This window comes from Macrobrachium nipponense, chromosome 24 (assembly GCF_015104395.2).
Source record: "Macrobrachium nipponense isolate FS-2020 chromosome 24, ASM1510439v2, whole genome shotgun sequence".
NCBI classification, from domain to species: Eukaryota; Metazoa; Arthropoda; class Malacostraca; order Decapoda; family Palaemonidae; genus Macrobrachium; species Macrobrachium nipponense.
Window position 1 is genome coordinate 72,281,064 of NC_061091.1, and position 17,814 is coordinate 72,298,877.

General features: G+C 38.7%; 1 protein-coding gene across 3 annotated transcripts in view; it reads left to right on the forward strand.

Moving 5' to 3' along the window:
* Positions 1-43: 43 nt before the first annotated feature.
* The window catches only part of LOC135205776 (tigger transposable element-derived protein 1-like), a 65,766-nt gene continuing 47,995 nt past the window's right edge, over positions 44-17,814 (forward strand). Inside the window, exons 1-3 of one of the 3 annotated variants that reach the window (XM_064236917.1) lie at positions 44-228; positions 11,955-12,077; positions 12,227-15,208. In XM_064236917.1, the coding sequence (XP_064092987.1) occupies positions 94-228; positions 11,955-12,077; positions 12,227-14,215 (2,247 nt within the window). In that variant the 5' untranslated portion in view covers positions 44-93 and the 3' untranslated portion in view covers positions 14,216-15,208. Of the gene's footprint in view, positions 229-11,954; positions 12,078-12,226; positions 15,209-17,814 lie in introns of those variants that run through there. The other 2 variants (XM_064236915.1, XM_064236916.1) reach the window with 2 other exon arrangements.

A 17,814-nucleotide genomic window follows, 5' to 3' on the forward strand; every position in this document is an offset into this window, starting at 1 on the left:
CAAAACAATTCAAGTGTAATACTAATCAGTATTGTTCTACAGGATTATGGACAACCCTTTGGAAAAGGTGATGTCATAGGCTGCTTTTTGGACATGGATTCTAATCCTGTCACCATGTCATTTAGTGTGAATGGGAGGAATTTTGGGAAGTGCTACGAAGTGTCTCATCGTAGCCTACAAGGAAAAGCTTTGTTTCCTCACATCTTGACCAAGAATTGTACTTTCAAGGTTTGTATTTGGAACTTTATCATTTGAATTATATATTTTCATCAAGGAAAGTTACAAGTTATTTGTCCTTATTTGTATCTGCTTAGGTTTATGCAAGAAATATTTATTAAATTGTTTATATTTAAAGTATTTTGTTATATAAGTAACTTACCAAGTAATTACTTAGCTAAAGTTTCAACTTGCATGACAGCTAAAACTTTGAAATTTGCGGTAGCACTACTTTTGTTTTGTGTAGGTGACTAGCCTCGTCCACTTTTGTTTTGTGTTGGTGACTAGCCTCGTCCACTTTTGTTTTGTGTAGGTGACTAGCCTCGTCCACTTTTGTTTTGTGTAGGTCACTAGCCTCGACTAGCCTTGTCCACTTTCGGGGAAAGAGAAAGAACTTGGCAAAGAGCTTCAATTTGTTTTTGCTTGCTTATGACAGGTTCAGTTGTGGGAAGTCAGCTTGTTTTGAAATTCTATTGCTTTTATAGTTGGTGAGGTATTTTTGCCTTTGGTAGCCTTTGGCACGATTAGCGAATGTTAGGTTTTCATTTTGGGAGCGATTTTCACAGATTTAAGGTTTTTCAAGTTTGGAGCCAATTTTCCTAAATACAACTTTTTGGATAGTTGACTAGTTTGAACCTTAGTATGTCAGACTCAAGTTCAGTTAGCATTTGTTATTGCAGCAAAGGCTGTTATACGAAATTAAAGTTTCTTACAACTTGCATACCCTTTGTACCGACTGCAGGGTGCAAGTGTGTTCTGCAGATTTGACATGTAACAAGTGTAGAGACTGGGATAGCAAGAAACCTATAAAGAGACAGGAAGAGTAAACATCTTCTAGGGCTGATAGCAAGACTTTAGGTAGTCACGACTCTACTATAGTCATACCCCTACGTACGAAAAATCCAGGTCACGAAGGCAAAGAAAGATTTTTTTGCTTTTGTGTATGAAAATAATTCAGGTTGCGAAAGGGTGTATGTACTGTAAGTCCGAGATTCGCCCAGACCGCCGAAAACAATTTTAACACTCACGCACCGCCAAATCAGTAGACTCGCCACCATCCTCCTGCTCTCCCGTTGGTTCCTGATGCTATTCACCGCCGTAAGATCCTGCTCTCCTATTGGTCAACATCTGTCCCATCATGCCTCTATGTAAAGGCGTTCCTTGACCATTTTTTGCGGCAGCGTTATCGTAAACACCTGAAATTTATTCATTCACATATATTTCATTTGTTAACGTAAATTAGTGTTAGTGATTTTGATTTTGTTGTACTTTAAGTTACTTTGTGTTGTGTGAACTTAATTATTTACGTTATTAGACATGGGTCCCAAGAATGTTGCTGAAGTTCTCGGAAAGATGAAGATGCTTTCTATGGAGAGTGAAGATGGCGATAATCAAAAAGTGTTGATGTTTTCTGCCATTTGTTAATGTGTTTCGTAAAGTTTAGTGGTAATGTTTTCTGCCATTTTTTAATGTTTCGTAAAGTTAAGTGTTCATGTTTTCTGCCATTTATCCTCCTCTGTCGCCACTTTCGGAGATCGCCTCACTCGAAGGTAAGGTTCCACATTTTACTACATACGTACATACATACATGTACGTACAGTATTTCTTGTACCCTGTACACTAATACACTATTACAAGTACAGTCACGGTTAGGTTAGGTATTGAATGGTCCAAATTGTTGTATTTAACCCTTTAACGCCGAAGGGGTGTAATAAAAATCGTCTCCCGTATGCCAGTGGGGTCTGGGAGTGAGCGCCAAAGCAAAAAAAAAAATGTTTTTTTCAAAAAATCACAGCGCGCTTAGTTTTTAAGATTGAGTTAATTTTTGGCTTTTTTTTTTTTTGTCATTGCCTGAAGTTTAATATTCACCATCAGAAATTAAAAAAAAAATATCTTATTTATAAATAATGCGATATATGATAGCGCGAAAAAAAAAAATTTCATATATAATTGTATTCAAATCGCGCTGTAAGCAAAACGGTTAAAGCTAATGAGTTAATTTATTTTTCGTTGTATTGTACACTAAATTGCGATCATTTTGGTATATAATTCATTGTAAAACGATCAAAGCAACACAGAGAAAATATTATCACAAAATGATGCATGAATTCATAACGCGCGGACGTAAAAAAATGTTTTTTTCTAAAATTCACCATAAATCTAAATATTGTTCTAGAGACTTCCAATTTGTTTCAAAATGAAGGTAAATTACTGAATATTACTACTCTGTAAGATTTTTACCTTACAATTGCAGTTTTCGACCATTTCGGACTAGTTAAAGTTAACGAATGTCAAATTATTTTATATATTTTTATTTATATGCAAATATTTCAAAAATGAGAAAAGCTACAACCTTCAATTATTTTTTTTTTATTCTAAATGAAATTGCGCACATTTTCATATATAAAACTCTATGAAACGCCTAATATGAAACGGAGAAAATATTATGAGAATGCAACATACGCATTTCGGAGATTTGTGGCAGAGAATCCGCGGGTGGAGGGAAGGAAAAAGTTAAAAAAAAAAAAATCACCATAAATCTAAATATTGTGCCTGAGACTTCAAATTTATTTCAAAATGAAGATAAATGACTGAATATTACTAGACTGTAAGAATTTTAGCTTATAATTGCGTTCGTTCAAAGTTGACCGAACATGGTTTTTTTTTATAGTGATTTATATGCAAATATTTTTAAAATGAGAAAAGATACAATGTTCAATTATATTCTGTGTATTCTACATGAAATTGCGCACATTTTCATATATAAAACTATGAAACGGAGCAAATATTACGAGAATGCGACATACGCAATTTGGAGATTTGTGGCGGAGAATCCGCATCCGGAGGGAAGGAGACCGCTGGTCCAGACCTGCAGCCTGATCACTACCGTGGGTCTGTGATCGCTTGCAGTCCTCCCCTGACACACGAGACTGATGCTACCGTCCTTGGTCCAGCACTTCTCCACAAGGACACCGCTGATCCAGACCTGCAGCCCGATTACCACAGTTCTCCCAGCCTACTGGTTCTGCTAGTAGGCAGGGTAGGAGCATCAGATCTCCCTCACCTGTTTCTTCAACCTCCTCGGGCTACACTGGGAGGAACGAGGTGAACAGGAGTGACCGTGATGAATGCACTTCTTACGGTCTGGCCACGAGCCTGGTCCGGTCTTGGGACCAAACAGATCATATGCTCAAGTGGTTGGGGGAGATCGTGGGGGCTGGCAAGGACGATGACGCTTTCCTAGACTCACGGAGTGACCATCACCGCTGTTCACGTGATGGTCCTGCTGGACCATGCACGCAGAGACCGGTGTGGGCTCCCCCTTCAGTCCTCTTGAGAGGTTCGACCTCGACGAAGACTGGGACGTGTCGGAGGACGGTATCGGCTCTCTCCTGTCAGGTGCACACTCAGCCCCACCCAGACGATGGTCACAGTGGCGGCAGGTGTTTTGCCTACAGTATGAGTTTCGTAACCCTCCTCGGGAAAAAGTTTTCTGTAGACGTTCCTTGATTTCTATTGGAATCGGGAGGACCACCATCCGCTGATCGTCTGACAAAAAAATTTTTTTTTTTTTTGGGGGGGGGGGGGTTTGTTCACCAAGCGCTTAAATTTCTTCGGATTTTCTAGCACTCTCTGAGTGATTTTGTCTTCTATGATCTGCAAACACTTGGGCGAGACCATGGTCCAGAGTAGGTGAGACGAGAATTTCTGATAATTTTTACTACAATAATCAGGAATCTCGCCGAATGCTCGAAATCCTTGGAATTTATGGCGTCTCTGTAGTGTTTTGGTTTTCCTGTAATTTCCAAACACACTGTCGAGACACACATTCTCGGTAATTGTTGTTACGAACTCAGAAGTCTCGCTAAGCCATTAATTCCTGGAATTTCTAGCATTTGAAGGAAGTACTGCTGCTGAAGGAAGAATATCTTGGGAGGGGCTCAGCCTGGATGGACCTGACGGTCCGTCGCCTCAGTAGGTGGTCACCCCTGGGATAGAGAAGAACGGGCAATAACATACAGTCCTCCTTTCTTTTTTCCCCCTTTATTTCTTGGTTATACCAGAATGAAACAAAGAAATAAGAGGAATTTGGTGGAGTTTACTCCTCGTAATTTGAACCCGAGAGACTGTTTTTGGTCAATCCGTTCAGGATGGATAGCACCGAGAGAGTGAATGCCTCTCCAGTGCTACTGTTTTGGGAACATCCAGTTCGGCTTGAACTAGTCCGCTTCGGTATCCTGTTATCACCATAGAAGTCTTCATTCGGGAAAACTTCACCTTCGCTGTCTTCATTAGAGAATGAAGGAGGCCGGCTTACAGTCCTTATTCTTGTTCCTCGAATGGAAGAAAATTTAGGCTGGAGGTCTATGTACAGGAACCTACAAATATACTACATATATTTCTCTCGCGACATGCTTCTGTTAACAGTTGAATTGTCTGAGGTGTATGCACATAACTGTAGTTAACTCTACGGGTATGTGACTTGAGACGAATAGTATCTTCTCTTAATTGAACTACAGCTCGGGACTGCCTTGCAAGCCTCCCAAGAGTTACCGGCTTCGATTTTGAGCTACTAGTGGTATTGTGTACAACAACACCACGGCATTTGCATTCACCGAATGGGACGGGGTTCTTCCCTCCCAGTTCGGTTGAAATGCAAATGCTTCAGCGTATTTTCTTGCGCTTGATGGTTCTAGCCGAACGCATTCCTTCATGGAATGGATTATCTGGCAACTCAGGATGACAAGTGAGTGAGAGCAAGCGGTGTACGGGTTGGCTGCCAGCCTTGCCTGCTGCAGCCAGAACAGCAGGCTCTCCGAGATAGTTCGTTTATATTTTGTCTCTCCTCCTCTGCGATGATTGACTACCAAATCGAATCTCTGCCCAGCAATCACAGACTTAGGTTTCTGGTTGGCTGGAATTCTCGCATACATGTATGACCATATTTCCTGCATCGCCCTATGACGTTGCAAAAATTTTCAGACAGAGATATCTCACTAGACTCATCATCTTTCTGTTTACCTCACCGTAACAGAAGTCTGTAGCTTAGTCTTCCGCTTCATTGCACCTGCCGCTGTGATAATGCAGAATGATTTCTTCAGACATCTGAGTTTGTCTTCTAAATACATCAAATAATTCGTAGGTTTACAATTTCTTTGCTCACCCCGACTTGTAGATGAATAACGAAAGACTTCACCTGTTCCCCACCCTGCCAGCTCTACTTCTAAGTAATAGAAATGTCCTCCCTGATCCAGCCCATGAGAAGCGGTTCTTTAGGCAGTACAATCCCTGTGTTTTCATTACTGAATGGGGCTCCGCTTTCATTGCAAACTCCGACTTCTCACCGAACAGCAATGAAGTAGCAGTTTAGCGTTTTCAGTCCTGTAAAACAACAGGGATTAAAGTTGTCTTCACTGGTTGGTGTCGTTGACTGGACTTTTTCTACGTTCAGAATATTGAGAGAGAACTTCTCTCGATTCAGCTGTGAAGACGTAGGTCTGCATTCACCTTAGTCTTTCACTGGCATATAGTATTGTTTCTCCTTAGTTGAGATTCAACTACTATGAGAACTTCTGTCTTGCCATCAGGGACCTCAGTCTAGAAGGCAATTGAATATCATTTGATGGGCGCATGCCTTGAGAGAATCATCATCTCGTCTCCCAAAATCGGTGGCGAACAAGATAGACGATTTGTATGGTTTCTCGGCATAACCCTTCAAAAGGCGAGTGTCATGTGACTACGTCTCGGATGCATGACTGCTCACCTCACACTGAGCGCAGTCAGTCGGCAGCTGTTGAAGAGTCTGAGACCATCATGAGCTACGCTGTGGATTTTGCATTGGTTGATCCAGATCAGTCATTACTTTGTCCTATTGGCGTGTTCCTGTACCCACAAGGATCAACACCCACCATGGAGTGTTAGTGTCTTTATCCACTGCGGAATATTACGAGACCATGAGAGACTTCTCTGCTGTTGGATAGTCCAGTGGATGGGTACTTGTCATCACTCCAAAGAATATGTCGGTCAGGAAGATAGATAAGGTCTCATTGCGATCATATTTATCTTTCCCTTTGGGCCTGTTGACAGGTCCTTAGAACCTCATATCCTTGGACCGGTGGTGGATGCTTGCAGGTTGTGTTTGCTTACCCAGCTCCTTCAAGAGGACAAGTTGCATCTCGCCTACGGTGTGCAGTTCTAGAGGTAAGAAGGATGCGAGAGTGACTGGCCTCTCCACCTTCCCCACATCATTCTTCCACTCCTCTTCCTTCAGGTTGAGGATAGGACTCGAAGTTACACTGGCTGGTCGGACATTTGATGTGGTAAGCTTACACATAGAGCATCCTTTTTATGTTTCTTATCAGAATCATAGAAGCAATCCCACTCCTTCCTCTAGCAAGGGGAGGAAGGAGACTGGTAATAATGCAAACCCTTCCCAGAACTTTGCATTAATGCCTCCAACTTTAAATATTCTTCACAGCCCATTTTGGGATGAGTTACGATTCCTCACTCATTTCAAAAAGGCCCAGAAGTCTGACTCTTGATCATGCAGCTCCTATACTCCGATCAAGTTGTCAGAGACAGGGCACTCCTCCTCGCTCTTATGACCAGGAGGAGTGGCCTAGGTGTGTAGAACTCCAGTCAGTTGTAGAGGCTCACTCATATTCCTCCCACCAATCAGTGAGTCTTCCTTATGTAAAGGACTGAGGGTTTGTACAGGTAGTCGTCTACTTACGACGGCATTAGGTTCTGGCAGAGCTGTCGTAAATTGATCTTGTCATAAGTCGATGAACCCCATAGCCTATGTACATGTATTCTGTACCTACCGCATACTATCTATCATATATTATATCCAAAGTATGCACTGTATACTGTCTTTCTTTCAGCATATTGAATAAATTGAATCATGTTTGTGCTGTCTTTTTATCCTTTTTACCATATTCAAACACATGCGTGTACATGTACGTATTTGTTCGTTTGCATTTTCATTGACAACTTACTAGCCTACATATACATTTTATATCATCCCAAAAATGTGCATGTATAGTACCTATTATTACGTTTAGCATATGAAATCTTATCATGCTCGAACTCCTTGATTAATACTTACTTTTATTACTGTATTTAACATTTTTATTGTAGGCATTCAGACCATCTGTCTGGTCTGTTTACATTTTCTTATCCGCCATTTGCATTGACAATCGGCTACACGTATTATATACTTTTATTTATTTATAGGTTTGAATTAAATACATAATTTGTTATTACATTTGATTTATTTGCAAAACAGAAATACAAAATGAATTAAAAAAATACGAATCTTACCATTTTCGAACAAAATTTTACTTCTGAAAATATAAAACAAAACATCGTCTGCTGTTTTCTCTAGCGACCGTTTGTACTGTTGCCAACACGTCTGTGTACGTACGTAGTAATACACAAAGTTTTATTTAACAGTATGTAAATTATTTTTTCTTTATAAATTTCAGGCAAACTACAGTAATGCATAGATAGAATTGATTTATCAGTACAGAAAAACATGAACATACAGAAACAAAAAATAAAAATTACGAAACATTTGAAATTTGAAAAAAAAAAAAAAAAAAAAAAAAAAAAAAAAAAAAGAAGAAGAAATTAACCCTCTTACGCCGGAGCCCTAAAAAAAAATCAAAACCTCTCCCGTATGCCGGGCCTGGTTTGGAGTGATCGCGGTAAGTGGAAAAATAATTTTTAAAACAAAAATTACAGCGCGCGTACTTTTGAAGATTAAGAGTTCATTTTTGGCTCCTTTTTTTGTCATTGCCTGAAGTTTTAGAATGCAACCATCAGAAATGAAAAATATATCATTATCATATGTAAATAATCGATATATAGGTAGCGAAAAAAAAAATTCATACAGAATTGTATTCAAATCACGCTGTGCAGAAAAACGGTCCAAAGTTCAACCAGTTTACTTTTTTTTGCGTTGTATTGTACACTAAATTGCGATCATTTTGATATATAATACATTGTAAAACAATAAAAGCAACACCGGAAAAATATTATCAACAACAAAATGATGTACGAATTCGTAACGAGCGGACGTAAAAAAATGTTATTTTCAAAAAATCACCGTAATTCTAAATAATGTTCTAGAGACTTCCAATTTGTTTTCAAAATTAAGACAAATGATTGAATAGTACGATACTGTAAGAGTTTTAGATTAGAATTGCAGATTTCGACCATTTCGGACGAGTTAAATTTGACCGTAATGTCGAAATTTTAATATATATATTTTTTTTATATGGACATATTTCGAAGATGGAAAAAGCTACAACCCTCAGTTATTTTTTTTTTATTGTATTCTTCATGAATTTGCGCACATTTTGATATATGAAACTCTATAAAAGGCTAATATGAAAAGGAGCAAATATTATTGGATAATGCCATGTACGTATTTCGGAGACTTGCGCCGCGAATCGGCGCGCGGAGTGAAGGTAAATATATTTTTCAAAAATTCACCATAAATCACAATATTGTTTTAGAGACTTCAAATTTGTTTCAAAATGAAGAAAAAATGACGAATATTACTAGGCCGTAAGAGTTTTAGCTTACAATTGCGTTTTTCAGCTATTTCGGTAGAGTCAAATTTGACCGAACGTGGTTTTTTTTCTATTTATCGTGATTTATATGCAAATATTTCGAAAAAAGAGAAAAGCTACAACCTTCAATCATTTTAGTTGTATTCTACATGAAATTACGCACATTTTCATATATAAACTTTATGTAACAGCTAATTTTAAATGGTGCAAACATTTCGACAATCGCACAAAAAAATTCTGATTTTTTCGGAAGTTACCGCGCGAACGTAATGTTTTTTTTTTCATAAATTCACCATAAATCGAAATATTGTGCTAGAGACTTCCAAGTCGTTGCAAAATGAAGGTAAATGATTGAATATTACTAGAATATAAGAGTTTTTAGCTTACAATTGCGTTTTCGTTCGACCATTTCGGTAGAGTCAAAGTTGACCGAAAAGTTGAAATTTTTGCACTTAACGTTTTTATATGAAAAATATTTCAAAACTGATAAAAGCTCACAACCATGGGTTGTTTTTTGTTGTGTTGTGCATGCTAAATGCGACATTTCCATATATAAAACTTTATGTAACGGCAAATTTAAAAGGTGTAAACATTAGGACAATCGCACGAAAAAATTTATCGGAAGAGTTATCGCACGAACCGTAAGGAAAAAGTTTTTTTCATAAATTCACCATAAATCGAAATATTGTGCTAGAGACGTCCAATTTGTTGCAAAATGAGGCAAATGATTGAATATTACTATATGTAAGAGTTTTAGCTTACAATTGCGTTTCTCGACCATTTCTGTATAGTCAAAGTTTGACCGAAGGTTGAAATTTTTGCACTTATCGTTATTTATATGAAAATATTTCAAAACTGATAAAAAGCTACAATCATGAGTATTTTTTAGTTGTATTTGTGCATTAAATTGCGCACATTTTTCATATATATACTTCATGTAAAGATAATTTAAAATGTGCAATAATTAATTTGTCAAAGTGACGAATAATTTCCGAGATGTGTCACTGATACTTTTTAGTGCCGGATAAGAAAGAAATTCGCGCTTGCGCCGCCTGCGTAGCGATTGTAAACAAACAACGCCTTGATCCGTGAACTCCCAGCATCCCCCAAGGCGCGTGATACAAAAGTTTTCGGCTGGTAGCCTATAAGTATTTTTTCGCGAATTGAAAAAACTTTTTTTGAGCCGCGTATTTTTTGATACGTCCAATCGGCATACGGGAGACTGACTCGACGTTTATACGTCCAATCGGCATACGGGAGACATTTTGACTCGACGTTTAATACGTCCAATCGGCGTAAGAGGGTTAATTGTCTGCTGGTGGATGGCTGGGGATCGTCCGGGTCATCCGATTCCGTGGTAGTACTACTGGTAGTACTACCAGTAGTACTACCACAAAACAAAACTAAGCATAAACATGCTTAGTTTTGTTTGAATGGTCCGTTTTTTCTTCTCTTCATAAATTTCTCTTCATAAATTTCTCGGAGATGAGCGCGCTGCCGGTAGCGGGAAAAACTATCGTACGCGCGCTCGACGTATTTTAGCCAAATATAAAATTAAATATTATTATATATTATTATATTGTCGTAGCTGTCGTAAAGTCGGTCTGTCATAAGTTGCATAGGTCGTAAGTAGACGACTACCTGTATATCGTGTAGGAACAAATCACAATTTCTGGAAGTAAATTGTCTTTTTCCTAACTATACAAACCTGAGGTCCTTTACATTCATGCCCACCTCATGCCAGCCCTACCTCATGCCAGCCCTTAATCTGAACCTGGGCTGAAAGGCAAAGTGGAGTGTTTACATCCGGGCAGGCTAGCCTACCCACGTGCCACACAGTAGTTACTGCCTAACCACCTTGTTCAAGAATTTAACGGTCGTAATTCCAGCTACGCCGAAAGTTATTCCTTATGTAAAGGACCTCAGGTTTGTATAGTTAGGAAAAATATAATTTGCTTCCAAAAATTGTGATTTTTATATATTGTCTGTTGTCCGGAAGTCCAAAGCCTAGGCTTAACTTAGTGCCAAACTCTTGCACTTCTCCAAAACTAGCCTATACCACCTGTAATGTTCAGTCGCAAAATTTAAGGCCATAAAATTTATCTAACTATCAAACCTCACATGATTATATGCAGTAATCAATATTTGAAGGCTTTTTTTAATGAAAAAAACAATAAAAATGCAGTTTACATAGTTCTCAATATCACCCAAAGCATTCAAAGTAAGGTTTTCTTAAGATTTTTGATGATGTTCCACAGTTTTCTGGCTTACGAAGCATCTCAAGAATGGAATCCCCATTGTAAACTGGGGATTACCTGTATTTAAAACCAAATTTGATTATAAAATTGCTGTTTTTTTATAACAAAATAGTTATATATATAGATTATATATATATAGATAATATATATATATATATATATATATATATATATATATATATATATATATATATATATATATATATGTACTTTCCAAGTACTAATTACTAAATCATAGGACATACGGGCACAATAAAAAATTGAAGCGCCTTTCGTAGTTGTTCTTCTTTCCCCAAAAGTGGGCAGGGCTAAACAAAAACTAAACCTAAACAAAACAAAAAAAGCACTACAGTTAATTTCAAAATTTTAGCTGCTGTGTGAGTTGAAACTATAGTTATGTATTGTGTGGTAAGTAGTTTATACAAATTTTATTCCATTATAAAAATGTCAATTATTTTAAGAGAAGTTTGGAATTTTTATATATTACCTATCTTGCCATTTTTTTATGCTATTTTTTGTGAATCATTAAGCTATTGAACTGCCATTATATTTCTTATTAGTACATCTAAACATATTTGCCTCCTGTTTATTCGTTGTAACTAATAACCTATCTGTATTTTAAAATGTTCAAGGACTTTCATATTTCCTTTGATTAAAAGGATGTTGAATTGCCTGGGAAGTGTAGGGGCTATGCATTTTAAGTTAAGTGTGTTTCACAGGGCAGTGGTACAGGGTAAAATTACAGTCCAGTGAGTTTGGCTCAATAATATGTAATCTGTTATTTTATTCACAACAAATTGTTTTCTCTAGGCCTTAGAGAGAAATTGAATGCTTCACCACATTAAACTCAACACTATGTACCTATTTCAAATGAGGCTAAGTGGATTATTATTACCAACAGGTGAACTTTGGGTCAGAGCATCCGTCGTTCCGGCTCAAGTCAAGATATAGATTTGTTGGTCAGATCCCTCTGGAGGAGAGGGTGTTGGGGTCACAGGGGCCTCAGACACGACAGAATTCTGAAGTAGGTATTCCCATTGTGAACTGCTTTTTGTATGGTTTGAAATATGTATTCATTTTAGGAAGGCTTGGAAACTACATATTTTTATGATGTTTGTAAGTGTTGCTTTTGATAATGTATTTCTCAAGAAACTTTCAATGTATCCAATTTAGGTACAGCCATACCCCTACATACAAAAGTCCCTACATAAGAAAAATCCAGGTTACGAAGGCAAAGATGAAGAATTTTTTGCTCCCGTGTACGAAAATAATTCAGGTCGCAAAAGGGTGCACTGCAAAGTCCGAGATTCGCCTGGGCCACCGAGAGCAACTTTAAAACTCGCGCGCCGCCAGCTCGGTAGACTCACCACCATCCTCCCGCATGGAAAGAAGAGGATGCTTTCTATGGAGACAAAGATGGAGATAATCAAGAAGTATGAGGCTGGCATGCGGTTGAGTGTGATTGCTAAGGAATACAGCCGAAATCCGTCGACAATAGGCACCATTCTTAAGCAGAAGGAAGCCATCAAAGCAGCTACACCTTCCAAGGGCGTGACTATTTTTTCCAACAAGAGGAGCCATGTGCATGACAAGATGGAAAGGCTGCTTCTCGTATGGGTTGAGGACAAGGAAATCGCTGGCGATACGATAACCGAGATGGCAATCTGCCAGAAGGCCAGCGCCATATTCGGTGATCTGAGTGCTCAGGCTGAAGACGTTGCAGGAGAAGGGAAATCGAAGGCAACCCCAGACTTCAAGGCTTCTCACGGTTGGTTTGAGAAATTTCGTAAACGAACTGGCATCCATTCGGTGGTGCGGCATGGGGAGGCTGCCAGCTCGGACACGAAAGTGGTCCAAGCCTTTGTTAAGACGTTCAACAAGATGATAACCAAGGAAGGCTACAGTTCTCAGCAAGTCTTCAACTGTGACGAGACTGGCCTTTTTTGGAAAAAAATGCCTAGTCGGACGTATATTACTGAGGAAGAGAAGAAGCTACCCGGGCATAAGCCTATGAAAGACAGGCTTACGCTTGCACTTTGTTCTAATGCCAGTGGGGATTGTAAGGTGAAGCCCCTACTTGTCTATCATTCTGAGACTCCTCGAGCCTTCATGGCCCACAAAGTGCTAAAGGAGAAGCTTCCAGTGATGTGGAGGGCTAATGCGAAAACCTGGGTAACAAGACTTTTGTTCACCGAGTGGGTAAATCTGTGTTTCGGCCCGACAGTGAAGAAATTTTTGGAAGAGAAGCGCCTTCCTCTGAAATGTCTGCTTGTGTTGGACAATGCCACTGCTCACCCTCCTGGCCTCGAGGAAGATATCCTAGCGGAGTATTCTTTCATCAAGGTTCTTTATCTTCCACCTAACACCACCCATCTCCTCCAGCCCATGGAACAGCAAGTGATACTGAACTTTAAGACGCTGTATACAAAACATCTTTTCAAAAGATGTTTCGACATCACCGATACCACAAACCTCCCCCTGCGTGAATTTTGGAAGAAGCATTTCAATATCATGATATGCATCCGACTCATCGATCAAGCTTGGCAGGAGGTTTCGAGGCAAACCTTGAATTCTTCGTGGAGAAAACTCTGGCCTGATGCCGTATCTGCCCGAGGCTTCAAGGCATTTAACGTGGGCAAAGCTGATGTAGATTCAGAAACGGTTGACGATCCTGAAACTGTTTCGCAACCAGATCTTGACGAGATCGTTGCACTCGGCAAGTCCATGGGGCTGGTTGTCAATGAGGATGACATCAATGACCTTCTCCGGGAGCACCAAGAGGAGCTTACGACGGATGACCTGAAGGAGTTGGAGGCCCTGCAACATAACGTCATTCAAGAAGAGTTCTCTAGCAGCGGTGAGGAGGAGGAGGAGGAGGACCCTATGACAACAGCAGAAATTAAGGATGTTCTAGCTGCTTTTCATAAAGTGCAATCATTTGTAGAAAAGAGACACCCCAAAAAGGCTTACACAGGTCGTATGCTTGTGCAGTTCAATGACGTTTGCCTGAGTCGTTTCAGGAACATTGTCAAAAGCAGGCAGAAGCAATCTTCCTTGGATAGTTATTTTTTAAAGAGACCTTTCGTAGTAAGCAAACAGGAAGGTCCAAGTGATACGGAAAAACAGAAAATTGAAAGTGGTGAAGAAATTGAAATTTTGTAAAAATGTAAAAATCAGTAAAAGGCAAAAAAAAAAATAATAATAATAAATAAATAAATAAATAAATACAGGTAGTCGTCTACTTACGACGGCATTAGGTTCTGGCAGAGCTGTCGTAAATTGATCTTGTCATAAGTCGACGAACCCCATAGCCTGTGTACATGTATTCTATACCTACGAACCACATAGCCTATGTACTTTGTATTCTGTACCTACCACATACTATCTATCATATATTATATCCAAAGTATGCACTGTATACTGTCTTTCTTTCAGCATATTGAATAAATTGAATCATGTTTGGGCTGTCTTTTTGTCCTTTTTACCATATTCAAACACATGCGTGTACATGTACGTATTTGTTCATTTGCATTTTCATTGACAACTTACTAGCCTACATATACATTTTATATCATCCCAAAAATGTGCATGTATAGTACCTATTATTACATTTAGCATATGAAATCTTATCATGCTCGAACTCCTTGATTAATACTTAATTTTATTACTGTATTTAACATTTTTATTGTAGGCATTCAGACCATCTGTCTGGTCTGTTTACATTTTCTTATCCGCCATTTGCATTGACAATCGGCTACACGTATTATATACTTTTATTTATTTATAGGTTTGAATTAAATACATAATTTGTTATTACATTTGATTTATTTGCAAAACAGAAATACAAAATGAATTACAAAAATACGAATCTTACCATTTTCGAACAAAATTTTACTTCTGAAAATATAAAACAAAAAATAGTCTGCTGTTTTCTCTAGCGACCGTTTGTACTGTTGCCAACACGTCTATGTACGTAGTAATACACAAAGTTTTATTTAACAGTAAATTATTTTTTCTTTATAATTGCAGGCAAACTACAGTAATGCATAGATAGAATTGATTTACAGTACAGAAAAAACATGAACATACAGAAAAAATAAAAATTACGAAACATTTGAAATTTGAAAAAAAAAAAAAAAAAAAATTATTTTCTGCTGGTGGATGGCTGGGGATCATCCGGTTCATCCGTGGTAGTACTACTGGTAGTGAGGACAGGGGTAGACCGAGATGTTGGTTTAAACATAAACGTGCTTAGTTTTGTTTGAATGGTCCGTTTTTTCTTCTCTTCATAAATTTCCCGGTATGGGCGAACAGCATCAAGAACCATGCGTTCAATTCTTGAAAATCTTTCAGTATTTGGATCCATTCCTTCAAAATGAGCTAGAAGTTTATTTAACTGTGATAAACCTTCTGCTAAGCCTTTAGTCGTGAACATTCTTTGTGGCTCCTCCTCCCCCTCATCCGCCTTTTCTGCTGCTGCTTCTCTCCTTTCTTCTTCAGCAACTTTTTCCTCTTCCAATGCAATCAGATCTTCAGTTGTTAGTTCTTCCGACTCTTTGTCAAGCAATTCCTCGATTTCTTCCATTTCACATTCTAACGATAGACCTTTGACTAATGTCACAATATTTTCACGTATCATTATTAGTTCATTCTCATTATCAAACCCATCAAAAGTATTCACATAGCGTTTAGCGCAATTCTTCCAAATACCGTTCATGCATTTCTTTGTCACAGCTTCCCATGCTGCAGAGATATTCTTGATGCATTTGAGAATATCGTATTTTTTCCAAAAATCACGTAAAGATAAGTCAGGATCATCATCTGTAGCAGATATAGCTTGGGAAAAGGTGGTTTTTAGATAATTTGCCTTAAAGGCAGCAATAACTCCTAGGTCCATAGGTTGGATGAGGGGAGTTGTATTAGGTGGTAAAAATGTCACTTTCACGTTGGGATGGAGATCGGCTAGATGAGGTGGATGGCCGGGTGCGTTGTCCAAAAGTAATAACACCTTGAATGGAATAGTGTTTTCGAAACAATATTCACGAACCTGGGGAATAAAGCAGTTTATGAACCAGTCTTCGAAAAGTGCTTGAGTCATCCATGCCTTTTTGTTGGAACGATAGTAGACTGGCAGCGTATGCCTATTTACATTTTTAAGAGCTCACGGGTTTTCGGAATGATAAATCAAAAGTGGCTTCATCTTAAACCCGGCGATATTACCGCCAAGCAACAAAGTCAGCCTATCTTTAGATGCCTTAAATCCAGGCATGGCTTTTTCCTCTTGGTAAATGAAGGAGCGTTCCGGCATTCGTTTCCAGAATAACCCGCTCTCATCAACATTGAAAATTTGTTCTGGTAAATAGGCTTCTTCTACAATGACTTCATCCAAACTTTCAATGAACTTTTTTGCACCTTCCTCATCTGCACTCGCTGCTTCCCCAGTGATTCAGACATTATGCAATTGAAATCTTTTCTTAAATCGTTTGAACCATCCTGTACTTGTTGAAAATTCTTGAGTATAATCTGCTCCTGCACGCTCCTTCAACGTCTTAAAAATACTTAAAGCTTTCGTTTGCAGTATGTGAAGGCTTAATGGGACACGTTTTCGGAGTTGGCTTTCAATCCACACATTTAATAGTTTTTCCATTTCGTGTATGGGTCCAATTCGTTGTTTCGTTATCACAGTTGATCTCATAGGTGCTGAACCCTTTACTGCTTCACGAATACGTTCCTTATCTTTCAAAATTGTTGACACAGTAGAATGTGGTAGGTGAAGATCGCGGGCTATTACACTCACTTTCTTTTCCCCTTCAGACTGCTTTATCACTTTCATTTTCATGTCTAGATCAATAGCTTTTCTTGCTTTCTTAGCAGGCTTGGAAACTGAGCAAGAATTTCTTTTTGAAGACATCTTTGATTGTGGTTTGGAGCAAAGAAACATGTACAATATAGGCTAACCAGTAACCACGTACAAGTACTCAAACACACAGAAACACTGCTGAAAGCTGAGCATCTCTCGGAGATGAGCGCGCTGCCGGTAGCAGGAAAAACTATCGTACCCGCGCTCGACATATTTTAGCCAAATATAAAATTAAATATTATTATATTGTCGTAGCTGTCGTAAAGTCGGTCTGTCATAAGTTGCATAGGTCATAAGTAGACGACTACCTGTAAATTGAATTTTAAGTTTTTTATAAAGTAAGTGTTATTGTTTTGTGCCATTTGTTAATGTGTTTTGTAAAGTTTAGTGTTAATGTTTTCTGCCATTTTTTAAAGTTTCATAAAGTTAAGTGTTCTTGTTTTCTGCCGTTTGTCCTCCTCCTCTGTCGCCACTTTCAGACATCACCTCACTCGAAAGGTAAGGTTCCACATTTTACTATATACATACGTACAGTATTTCTTGTACCCTGTAAAATAATACACTTTTTGTTCATACACGAACAAACCTTTGCCTAGCTGGGTCTGATTAAAAAACAGAAGAAAGCAAGGAATCTTTTGATATCTGGCAACGCATGCGTAGATCTGGTGAAGTATGGTCGAAGACCATTCACCTATGATCACTCATCAATCTTTCTTTTGACCGCCTGGGCGAGAGTCGTGTTAACCTCATCTTGTATTGCTCCGCCAGTGTCTGCTGCCGCTTCAAGTTGCAGTGACGCTGTGGCATCAGCCCCGTTGATGACGTCACGGGATCCGTCTTTGTGTATTCCTCTGCCAGTGGCATCTGATTCCCCCTCGCACCAAGGCGAAGCCGTGACATC